We start from the raw sequence: 12,167 nt of genomic DNA, 5'->3' as shown, positions 1-12,167 counted from the left end.
AGCTATGCAGAGCAAGGAGGAGAAGTGAGCTGGGCCCACTGGGTGTATGAAAAGTTGGCAGCATAGATTCATTCCTCAGACAAAAGGAAGACACAGGCAAATAGTAGGTTATGTGGTTACTTGTCAGCATTGTTCTTTTTTGCACAGAGAGTACAGAGTGGTGAAGCAAGGTGGCCTGTGAAAGCAGAAAAACTGGTGCAGGAGAAGCAGCAGCCGGTTCAGATTGAGCAGCCTATCATGGTGCATTCTGAAAAGTTAGGATTTGTGAAGATTAATGCCAAGCATATGGAGGCTTATGAGGATTTGGTGAAAGCCAAATATACTCCAGGAGAGGCCTTTGAAGAAATCACAGCAAAAATGCAGTTTGCAGATTTTGGCACCATGGATGTTGATTCACCAATGCAGGTAAAAGCAGAGGAAACACCAATAAAGCTTGGTAAGGCTTTCACACTATCCAACAAGAGGAAGAAGTCTGAACCAGTCAGCAGAGTGTTTTCTAGATTAGATTTCAGTGCTGAGGAAGTCTCTGAAGTATCAGTAGATATTGGGAAATTGGACAGTGATAAAGTAGTTCAGATGCTGCAGCAGGTGCAGGAATTTGTGAGGCAGCAGAATAATATGCTGAAGGTTCAGAGTATGCAAGCTGAAAGGAATGCAGAAAAGTTGATGGAGTTTAAAGGACAGGTGTCACAGGTGAAAGAGTTTGAAGAGCAGATAGCTATGATGAAAGTAAAGTATGAGCAGGATATGGAGGAAACAGTGGGGAAACAGAAGATGGAGTTAGCAAAAGTGAAGAGATCATTGGGGGAGTTTAAGCAATGGACTGAGAAAGTGGAGGCAGCTGTTGCTTTGGAGTTGGAAGACATGGCAAAGAGGAATGCAGAGTTACAGGTCACTGTGGAGATGCAGAGGTTGAGATTGGAACCTTTGCAGGTACTAGAGCAACAGATGTTGGCACAGGAGGAAATTAGCTTGAGTGCAGTATTAATGAAAGAAGGAGAAGTGTCTATCCTCAAGCAGCAGTTAGCTTTGGTTGCACAGGAGATGTGGCAAAAGACCAAGGAGAGAATGAGCTTTGTCATTAAGTATCCATATGAGGTGATAAAGGCAGGGTTAGTGCATGAGGTAGAAGCACAATTGTTGAAGGAAGTGGAGGAATTGCAAAAGGAGAGAGATTGTTTGAAGAAGCAAGTTCAGCAGATGGAAGAGAATCAGAGACAGCAGCTTGCAGAGGCAGAAAAGAAAGAGGAGAATTTTACTAATAGTTTTTTGATGCAGGATGTAGCTGAGGAGAAAGTTGCAGAAGAGCAAATTGATACTGTGATTGCAGATATAGCACAAGAGGTGGAAATGGGAAAAGCTGATGCAGCAGAGTCAGATGCAGTAAAGGAAGCAGAGCTGGTGGATCATAAAGTGAATGTTGAGGACCAGAGTAAGGAAGAAGCTGTGCAGCAGAGAGTGGATTCCTGATCAAGGGATCTGTGGATCTGGGTCAGATTTCTGCGAAATCTACCACCGGGACGTGCCATGTGTTGAGAGGCACATGTTAGAAACTGACTCTGAATAGCTAAGTCGGATTTTGACTTATCGGATATTTACTGAGCTGTATTTTGCCAAGTCGGATGTAACTGTCTTTCAGTTGCAGTCTGCTGAATGTCTTGTGACTGGGTAGTTAAGTCGGATTTATCTATATAAGTGGGGAATGTATCTGCGCACGATGTATCTGTTCTCTGATATGAATGTGATGATGATGGTGTAGTGCAGTAACTATTCAGTGTATTGTCTCTGCTTACTCTGATATTCTTTGAGTAGTTATGTTTACTGTGTCTGAATTGTTGTTGATGAAGCATGGTGGAGTAGATTGTCATTCTTGTTGTGCATGATGTTCATGTGTTGACCTAACCCACAACAAACATCTAAAGGTAGGTGCTATGAGAGCTCTACGTTTTCTAGTGATTTACCATTTTCTTCTCCATGCATGCAAGCTTCTGCATGTCTTTTATCTGATGAGATCTGCATTTGCTTTTTTTGCATGCAGCAAGTACATGTGCATGTTTGGGATTTTCTTAGGAATTTAGGGTTTAGCAAAGTTACAAAGTTACATGGATAAGCTGCTCTTTAGATTGCTAACTTGCATGCATGCAAGTACAAAAATTAGTATATGTTGTGCATGAGCATAGCACAAAGTTGAAGCTCAGTAAGGCTGTCAACATAACCAAATTTGGTTAGTACCAAATTTGGTACTAACCAGTACCAAATTTGATACTAACCACTACCAAATTTGGCTCTCTACACAACTGAATTCTGCAATTGTCACTTGAATGAGATACATTCATTTCATTTCATGTGTTTTGTTTTGCACAACTGAAATGAGGCATATAGGGTGAATAATCAGGTATTTGGACTGCTGGAATGAGGGCATGTCTTTACTTGCGTGTTGTTTCCACATCGCAGGAAAAAACAAGATAGAGGAGTACCCTATCTTGACAAAGTTCTGCTATACAGCACAAGAGATTCATGATGAGTATGGATTGAGCATGGAGGGGGTGTTGCGAAAGGATCTTACGGAAGATGACATCCCCGATGACCAGTGGCTCACTATATTCAGGAATTCCAGCCAGAAGAAGACAAAGATTTACTTAAATCACGTGCAGCCACGGCTTCAAGATGAATACAGGTTCCTGTTCCATAAGGTGTACCAAGCTCCACCATCATGTGGGGAGATCACTACAAAATTTGCCCGCTGTTTTGCATATGAGAAGTGTCATGCAGCCACAAAGGACCCTGCAAGCCATAGGGTTGCATGGGCCAGGTTTGGTGAGAGTGTACTCAACATGTGTTCCTCCCGACCAGGAGGCTTGGAAAAGAAGGTTGAGAATTGGCGAAAGGCAAATGGTGCGTCCCAAGGAGGCCACCCGTCAAATACCAAGAAGCCCCGACTTACGCCAGTCGGTAGTATGCCCCCTACACAAAAAGTCCCCCCACAGTGTCATGAGGAGAAGACACTTGATTATATTGCGGACCTTGAAGCTATGGTTGGGAGAGTCCCTCGGACATGTGTGGGGGTAGCCGATAGGCTGAAAGAGCTGACAATGTCTCTGAAGCAGAAGAAGGAAACACTCTTGAGGACGGAGGGTTCCAATAAACTTGTCAAGCAGATTATGGACGACATCAAGGAATATGAGACCCAACTGGAAACACTGAGAGAGGCCAACACTGGCGATGACGTAGAAATCAATGTGATAGAAGTTGATTTGGCTGCCAGTCGAAGGATGCTACGTTGATACGGAATCAGTGAACATACGTCATTATTCGACAAGGAGATTCTAGAGCAACAGGTGCTGGTAGTTTTGGGAGTTTTTTGTAGAACTGTTTATGCTTGCTTTGGTGGGATTGGTAGTGTTAGGTACCTTTGGTAGAACTGTTTATGCTTGGTTTGGTGGGATTGTAGTGTTAGGTACTTATGGTAGAACTGTTTTTATTCTAGGTAGTTTATGGTTTCCTTCTATCTTATGGTTTGGTATTTCTGGTACTATGAAGAAGTTTTGGTACTGAGGCGGTCCGGGGCGGGCAACAAGAGAGGCAACCTCTAAACACCCCTCAAGGCTCCCATGCTGCTCAATTGGGGCTGGGGCAACCACAAGCACAACACAACAACCAACCCACACAAACCCAAACAAGATAGGGGCACCACCTAGTTAGAGAGCGAACTAGGACGCAAAAGAGGAGAATCCCTTAGCAATACAAGCAAGAAGGAAGGATACACTATCACTAATTTAAATGCTACAAATACACACACCAAACACACAAGAAAGAGAGAGATCTTTGTGCAAGAATTTAGCTTCAATTTTAATGATTGAAGTGGGTGTATGAACAGCTTGGAGGAGAGTCAAGAGACACGATTAAGTTTGATGATGTTTCAATCTACACATTATCTTAGGGTTATGGGAGACCTCTCACCATACAACCCTCTTATAATGTTTTTTCAAGCAACAAAAACAAACATAAGAGCTCTTGAGTCACACCATGGGGAAGTTGAATTCTCCATGATCAAACTCCTCCTTTTGCAGGGCTTGAGCTTGATTTTTTACTGATTTTTTCTCTTTTTATGAAAGGATGAAAAGGTTATGGTAATATGGATTTGATTCTAGAGAGAGAAATTGAGCTATATGTGTGTAGAGATGATAATCTTTTGAGCTATGGAGTAAGGAGAGATGGAAATGGTGAAGAAGATGAAGTAAGCCATGAAAGTTGCAGGTTTGAGTGAGGGATGGAGAGAAATGAGTGTATATGTGTGGAAGTGGAAAAGGAGGTGAGAGAAGACTATGGGTTACTTTGTGAGAAAAGTGGGCAGACTGGGGTCCACTCAGAAAATCATATCTCACCGCTGGTAACTCCAAAAATCATGAAAAAATTTGAGGTGATTATTCAGATTGTGGGCTACATGTTCTCTTTTGATTACTTCTTCAAATTCCAAGCAGAGATAGGTGCCAAAATTCTCACCAAAAATCCTGTTTTTTATGCCTGCAAAAGTCTTTTAGTGGCCCCCTCCTTTGTTGAATTTATACAATGTATCCAAGAGTGAGCCCGTCCTTTGTCATATCATAATACAAAGCATCCAAGTTGCCCTTTACACATGCATGGAGGAGGATTATTGGTGAATAAAGCAATATTACATGGTGGGACTAGTGTATGGACTATTCATGGATTTTAGCTCAATGAGCACATGGTGTTATAATAATGAGTAAAAATAATAATAAAAATATGGAGGAATTATGGATATGGAAAGATATTGGAATCATATGATATGGTCCCTCTTTGTATTATTTTAGGTGAAAGAGGAAAAGGTATGCAAGTAAATGAAAATAATATAATAAACATGACTAAGAAAGTAGAAATCAATTTTTTGTTTTCGCGAGGGTGAGGGTGAAAATGTGGGGGTGATTTGTATAAAAAAAAAATATGAGGTTAGAGTATGTACACATTGGCAAAATATGCACTTATGGTGCAAGAGGATGAAAGAAGGCATACATAAGTTTAATAAAACACACACCTAGATATAAATATTTAAATAAAATATCAAAATAATTATAAAAATCTCTATATTTAGGCCATATATACAATGCAATATTTACACACACATGGGCCATAATATTTTTTATTTGTTTTTATTTTTTTTATTTTTTTGGCTCAACTAGCCCAGTGACTAGCTAGCTGAGGGTTTTTAAGAAAATATGGGGAAAGTCCCCTGACTCACACACGCCTATGTACAGTGAAATGGTAGGGATAGCCATAGTGTTTGGGTGAATTTGGTAGGGTGAGGTAGCTCACTATGAAAATTTTGAATAGCCGAAAGACGGCTATCATTAGCCCTCCCCCAGGATGATGGTATATTCATGTACCATCATAAATCATCTTTTCCAAAGAGAGTACTTCAGAGTCCTTGACAAGATCTTCATTGTTTGGCCCCTCGGCATTTTGACTGGAGTTACATTGGTGCTTCATGTAACAATACTTACATGAGACAGCTGCCCTTTGAGAGATCTTTGGTAGATCCTTTGGTAGAAGGCGACTCAAATAGGGCTTCAAGCGATAACCATTTACCTTCCTAGAGTGCTCTTTTCCATTCAAGTCCATAAGTTGATAGTAACTTGAATTGAAATCCTTCTTAACTATGTATGGCACCTGCCATCTAGTTTTAAATTTGCCATCAAAACGATTATCAAGTCAATTGTCATACCTTAGCACCAGATCTCCTTCCTTGATGCCTTTGTCCTTTAGTTTCTTGTCGAGCTTTTCTTTCGCCTACATAGCTTTCCTCTTGTAGCACTCGTATGCTGCTTCTCTTTTCCACTCAAGCTTAGCTAAGGTAAGAAGTCGATCTATCCATGCTTCTTGATCATCTTGTGTTACTTTTCCATGATGTCGCATTGTTGGAATGTTGAGCTCGATGGGTTGCAAAGCTTCTTAACCATAGACTAGGTGGAAGGGTGTGAACTCTGTAGCTTCCTTGTAGGTAGTCTGATAGGCTCACAATGCTCCATCCAAGAAGTCATCCCATAGCTTTGTCTTGTTCTTTACCATCTTCCGAATGATTCCTACAATGATACCATTAGCCTTCTCTACCAAACCATTTGACTGAGGGTAGTAGGGTGTGCTATGCCGATGTAGAATGTGAAGCTCATCACAAACTTCCATGAGCAAGCCCTTCCTAAACCCTGGACCATTATCAAAAACAATCTCCAAAGGTGTGTCAAATCTGCAACAAATGTGAGTGTACACAAACTTGCTAACTGTCCTCTCATTCACTCTTGCCACACTTTGAGCTTCTACCCACCTAGTCATGTAGTCTATGGCCACTAAGATATACAATTTCCCATTTTTAGTCTTGGGCAATGGACCCATAGTATCAATGCCCCATTTTTCAAATGGACCATTTGCAAGGACTAACTGACGTGGACCATGTAACATACGCTTGTTTCCATTAATCTGACAATTGTGGCAGCTTTTACATCAATGTGCAAGCTTGGCCAAACATATCCGGCAAGAAAAATCTTTTTTGCAGTGAGTTCCTGTGAAAAATGACCACCACACGCTTCCTCATGCAAACCTTCAAGAATGGCTGGAATCTCCTTGGTTGTTGGTATTCTCCTACAAACTTGGTTGTTGGTATTCTCCTACAAACTTGATCTTTTCCCCTTTGGTAAAGGGCACCTTCCAAAAACAAATATAAACTCGCCTTCTTAATGAGCCTCCGCTTTTGAGCCTTTGTGAAGCCCTCTGGAAACTCGCCCTCTAAAATGTAGCTCACAGTGGGAGCCAATGACTCCATCCCCTGGTACCTTGGTTGCTTTATCACTGTTGCTGCCATCATAACCTGCACTTCACTCTCAACACATGCAACTGCTTTTTGTGCAAGTAAATCTGCATCTTCATTTTGTTTCCTAGGGATATGATACAGTTGCACTTCTTCAAATTGATTAAACAACCTACGAATGGCATGAACTTTTGTCCTTAGGTTTTCATTCTTGCATGCCCAAATGCCTAAAATCTGCTTCACAATGAGAAGTGCATCTCCCTTTACCATGAGACGTCGTATACCTTGGCCAATGCACATTTTTAAACCATGAAGTAGTGTGTCGTATTCTGCTTCATTGTTGCTAGTTGAACTTGGTAGATTGACCTTCTCTTTCATGACCACCTCTCCACTTGGGTTGAGCAACACTAACCCTCCCCCTGCTTTTCCTGTGGCTCGTCGAAAAGCTCCATCAAAGAACAAGGTAAAATCATTAGGAATACTTTTTGGTGGTGGCAATGGTAGGGTCTTTACTTGAGGCACCTTAATTTCCTTTTCATGTACCCTATAAGTGAGAATCCCTGCCAATTGTGCACGCACACTATCTTCTACCTTGAAAGAGTATTGGAACTCTTGCAACTCCATAATCCACTTTGAGATCCTAGTACTAAGATTCATTTGAGATGACACCCAAAGGAACAAATTTTCTGTAGTGAGAATTACAAAAGGTTTTGGTAGCAGGTAGGATCTAAACTTTCTCACCGCAAACATGAGAGAAAGCATCATAAGTTCTGCTTCTGTGTAGCCTCTCTCCAAAGAATTCATGACCCTACTAGCAAAGTAGATGGGTCGCATCCTGGTACTGTGGGGATCTTGTTGTAGCAACACAACACCAATTGTTTCCCTTCCAACACTGGAGCTAACAAAGAATGTGTACTCCCAACAAGGAGGCATGAGTGTTGGTAGCTCTGACAAAATGAATTTAATGTTACAAAAGTACTCTTCAAGCTCATCAGACCATGCAAATTGTACTTGTTGTGTCAACTTTTGCAAAGGATGAAGCAACTCCGAAGCTAAGTGAATAAAGCGTGACATATACTTCACCTTTTGAATGAATGAGATGACCTCTTTGAGATTCTTGGGTGATGGGAGCTCAATAAGAGCCTTTGCCTTTGAAGGATCCACCTCAATGCCTTTATAGGAAACCTTGTGACCAAGCAAGATCACTTCATCCTCACCTATGTGACACTTGTCGGGGTTGAGTTGACCTCCCATGTCATAGAGCTTCTTTAAAGCTTCTTCTACCCTTTGTAGATGCAATGATTTTGAGCTATAAATGAAAAAATCATCAATAAAAACCCTAATGGACTTTCCAAAGAATGCTTGAAACACCATGTTCATGAAGCGTTGGAAAGTTGCAGGAGCATTTGTCAGGCCAAATGGCATGACTCTAAAAGCATAACAACCCCAAGGAGTGATGAAGGTTGTTTTCAACTGATCTTCCAATGTGATACCTATTTGAAACAAACCCGAGTAGCCATCACACACAGTGTACTTCTCATGCCCAGCTACCTCATTTAGTATCTCATCCTGAAATGGGAGAGGAAAGTGATCTCTTTTTGTTGCCTCATTGAGTGGACGGTAATCCACACACACCCTCCACTTGCCGTTCTTCTTGGGAGTGACAACAACGAGAGAGACCCACTCTAAATTCTCCACTGGATAAATGAAACCTGCTGCTAGAAGCTTTCTTACCTCCTTGAGTAAAGCCTGCTCCTTGATGACTCCTAGCCTTCATAGCTTCTGAGCCTTAGGTGTGTCCTCTGGTTTCAACTCAACTTTGTGTTGAACAGCATCTACTCCACGCACATTGGTGTAGTCTTTAGCAAAAAGCCTCGGAAATTTCCTTAGCACACATTTGAACTCCTCTCTTTCGTCCTTTGTAATTTTTGTAGACAACATACCTTCTAACATTCCTTCATCTTGCACATTTTGGTTCGCTTGAGTATCTACCTCTTCCAAACCTGGGCAAGAGGTCTCCTGGTTGTTTGGCTTAAACCTTACCCCCATGACTTCGATGGAAGACTCCTCTTCAGTAATGCTGCCGCTACTTTCTCCTTCCGAAGTACTATTGGTCCAGCCTTCCTCCGTCTCACTTTGAGATGATTCTTCATGGATCTCCTCTTGGCGTTGCTCCTTCATGTCAAAGAAAACCTTCTTATGATTGTCATTCCTGCAAATTAGCTTTCCACTCTCCCAATCCTACAAAGCTCGCATTTTCATTAGCCATGGTCTCCCTAGAAAAAATGGGTAACCATTTCCTTTGGTAGACATAACATAAAAATCCACCGCCTTCTTAATGCCAAAGTCCTCCACAAAAACATTTTTACAAATGCCTACGCACCTAGCCTTGCTATTGTTGCTATCTTGACTTTAATTTTAGGTGTCTCATGGATGTGCATGCCTAGTCTTTGCATGAGTCCCTCTGTCATGATGCAAATTTTTGCACCCCCATCCACTAGACCTTTCCTAACCAATCTTCCTTTGATGTAACAATCTAGCACAGGTGTAATATCCCCATTCATTTCAGTATGTGCAATTTTTACAACAGGCACACTCTCTTTTACCTTTCTCCTAGTGCTAACTGCCTTTGTTAAATCCCTCCTAACTTGTGGACATAATGCAAGAAACTGAGGCCATGAGATATCAGGACCCTTACCTCTCATGTCTTCCAACAAGTTGTATGGAGCCATACCATGTCCAAGAGGGAAGTCTTAGAGATTGATACGACGTCGAGTCCTCTTAGCTTCCTTGGTCTCCTTTGCCTTCTTTTCTCGTCCATGGTCACTTTGTGATGTAACCCCTTCTTTCTCCTTACCTTTTCCTCGGCCACGCTTAATGCCATTTGCTTCCATGTCAACCTCTCTTGAATTTGTCATCTCTACCACATGCACATTTGGGTCTGGCAAAGGTGGAACTCCTTCCACTCCTTGTGGAGGTGGTCTTGCTCCATTTTGCCTTTGTAGAAGTCGTGGTTGCTGACTAGTTCCTTCACCTGCTGAGAGGCAGAAGTGAAAAATAGACCCGGTGGCCTCTACACCAAGACTATGCACAATGGCCTCATCATGGGGGATACACAATAGGAGCATTACCTAGCAAGATATGCGGCTAGGATGCATCCATATACACAATGAAGCATGCCATGGAAAACAATATCAAGATCCACGCCCAAATGTGGAATGGAGTGGTCGGAGAATAAGGTGAGAGGAGTGGTGAATGAGTGAGAATGGGCTTGCTACTCGTGCATGTTAGTAAGGAAGATAATGAGGTAGGGGAAACTTGCGAGTATGCTCACTTATCATACAAGTGGTGGCGAATCCGCACACCTCAAGATGGAAGTAGCAAGATGATAGGAATATGAGAGGGAGAGAGAGAGAGTGTGTGTGTGTATGGCGGCGAATCTGCACACCTTTACATAAGCAGAAAAAAAAGGCAAGGAACAAGCATATACCATACTCACAATGATATGTATCCAAAGCGACACAAAGTATGGCACCAAGATGGAGTGTGTTGATTGCTTGCAAAAGATGAATACAATAGGTAGCGTATGGCAGGAAAATGAGAAGGGGACAAGATCGTAGGAGGCATAATGGAGAGATGGGAATTGATGGCAAGGAATATCATGAGTGTGTCCACCCTTCTTCTTCTTGAAATTCTGCCTTCAACCCTTAATTACAAGTGGTGTGGAGGTGTGGTGCTCATCTTTTGTGCATGGTGATGGTGATGATGATGGTGTTGTGATTATGTGATTAGGGTTCATGCTACAAGCATGTAGCACAAGAGTGTATATGGATAGGTGTGTGTGTGTGTGTGTGTGTGTGTGTGTGTGTTCTCTCATGGCCTCCTTATATAGGGAAGGAGGGGAGGATTTAGCAATATTTCTATTTGAGGTGAGTGTCCCACTTTGGTGACTAGGAAAATGGGGTGCATGTGACTGTGGCTCCCATCTTGTCTCCTCATTATTTAAAATACCAGAGTCAATAGAGAGAGAAGATGAGAGAATGTGAGTAGGATGTAGAGGATAGGAGATATTTACAATAGTCTAGCTTTGGCTAGACATAAGCTTATTAGGGAGAGAAGAGAGAGGTAAGAAATTTACAAGAGAGATTGTCAAAGGTGGATAGTTGTTGATGAGGATGGATCCTCCAAAAATGGTGATAGAATCACTCTAGACTTGCCAAGACCTCATTAAAAGATCCTTGTCTCTTGTAATCATGCTTGAAGACTTGTAGAACCATAGCCATTCTAGAGGAAAGAAAATTGGGGATGGCCTGTGTCACCATTACACGAGAAAACTGGGGTCCACTACAAAAATCATTTCTCCGTGTTCATAACTTCAAAAATTCTGAAAAAAATTGAGCTAAAAGTTGAGATCACGAGCTGCATCTTTCATGTTGAACGCTCCTTCAGATTCGGGGTTCTTCTTTACTTGAAAAATTCAGCCAAATAATGTTTTATTTGTGGCTACAAAAGTCTTTTGGTGGTCCCCTTTGAGTGGACTTCTCTCTTGCCTTCAAGTGTAAGCTCCTTCATGTGTATAAAAACATGACCTAGAGTTTTGAAAAGATTGGCAATCATCTAGATGGAGGTATTATTGAAATTTGAAAGTGGGGTTGAGGTTTGAAAATGAAAACTAGTGAATAAAATATTTGGTAGGGTGGAATAATATACATACATGAAAAATATATTAGAAAATACTAAAACATATAATGTAATTTAGAATATATATATTTAATATTTAAGGTCAAAAGAAAGATCAACAAAGAAAGCTTACATATTTATGCTACATCGTAATTGATTAACATAAGTCTTATTTATTTAATAAAGGCTAAAACGTTTGTGAAAAAGGAAGAAAAAATCAAAAGTAACTTATATAATAGGAAATATTTTGGTAAAAGGGCAAAAATATATGGGGGGTTCCCATGCATGGAAAAGCTTGCCTCATTAGCCCTCCCCCTAAGGCTAGAGGTATTCATGCCTCTAGCACTGTACTTGATCCTTCTTCAATTGAGGTGGAGGAGTCTCCCTCCTCAGGGATTTCCATCATAGGTGCTTGATCAAACCTCAAAAAGTACTGCTTCAACCTCCATCCATTGACACGTGTTTTGTGGAGCCTACCATCTGCATCCATCAATTGGTAACTACCATTGGCGTAGCGCTTTCTAATGACAAATGGCCCCCCTCCCATCTGGGTGAAAACTTTTTATCCTTCCTAGTGTCAAACCTGTTATCATACCGTAGGACCAACATACCTTTCTTGAGACCTTTTGCCCTAAGTCCCTTGTTGAAGGTAAGTCGACGTTGCTCTGCC

General features: G+C 41.4%; 1 protein-coding gene across 1 annotated transcript; it reads left to right on the top strand.

Annotated features, from left to right (window-relative positions):
• The first annotated feature begins 381 nt into the window (after positions 1–381).
• LOC147421003 (uncharacterized) lies at positions 382–1,470 on the top strand. Its single transcript, XM_086504603.1, has one exon. It carries the CDS (start codon positions 382–384, stop codon positions 1,468–1,470), a length of 1,089 nt encoding a protein of 362 aa, XP_086360729.1.
• The last annotated feature ends 10,697 nt before the right edge of the window (positions 1,471–12,167 follow it).

The sequence above is a fragment of the Adiantum capillus-veneris genome, chromosome 28, assembly GCF_014529385.1.
Source record: "Adiantum capillus-veneris isolate H3 chromosome 28, ASM1452938v2, whole genome shotgun sequence".
NCBI classification, from domain to species: Eukaryota; Viridiplantae; Streptophyta; class Polypodiopsida; order Polypodiales; family Pteridaceae; genus Adiantum; species Adiantum capillus-veneris.
Note: the sequence above shows the minus strand (reverse complement) of the source record. Positions and strands in the feature narration are given on the sequence as shown.

Excerpts from the sequence above, each read along its gene's own strand:
- LOC147421003 (XM_086504603.1), top strand. The coding sequence starts at position 382 with ATGGATGTTGATTCACCAATGCAGGTAAAAGCAGAGGAAACACCAATA.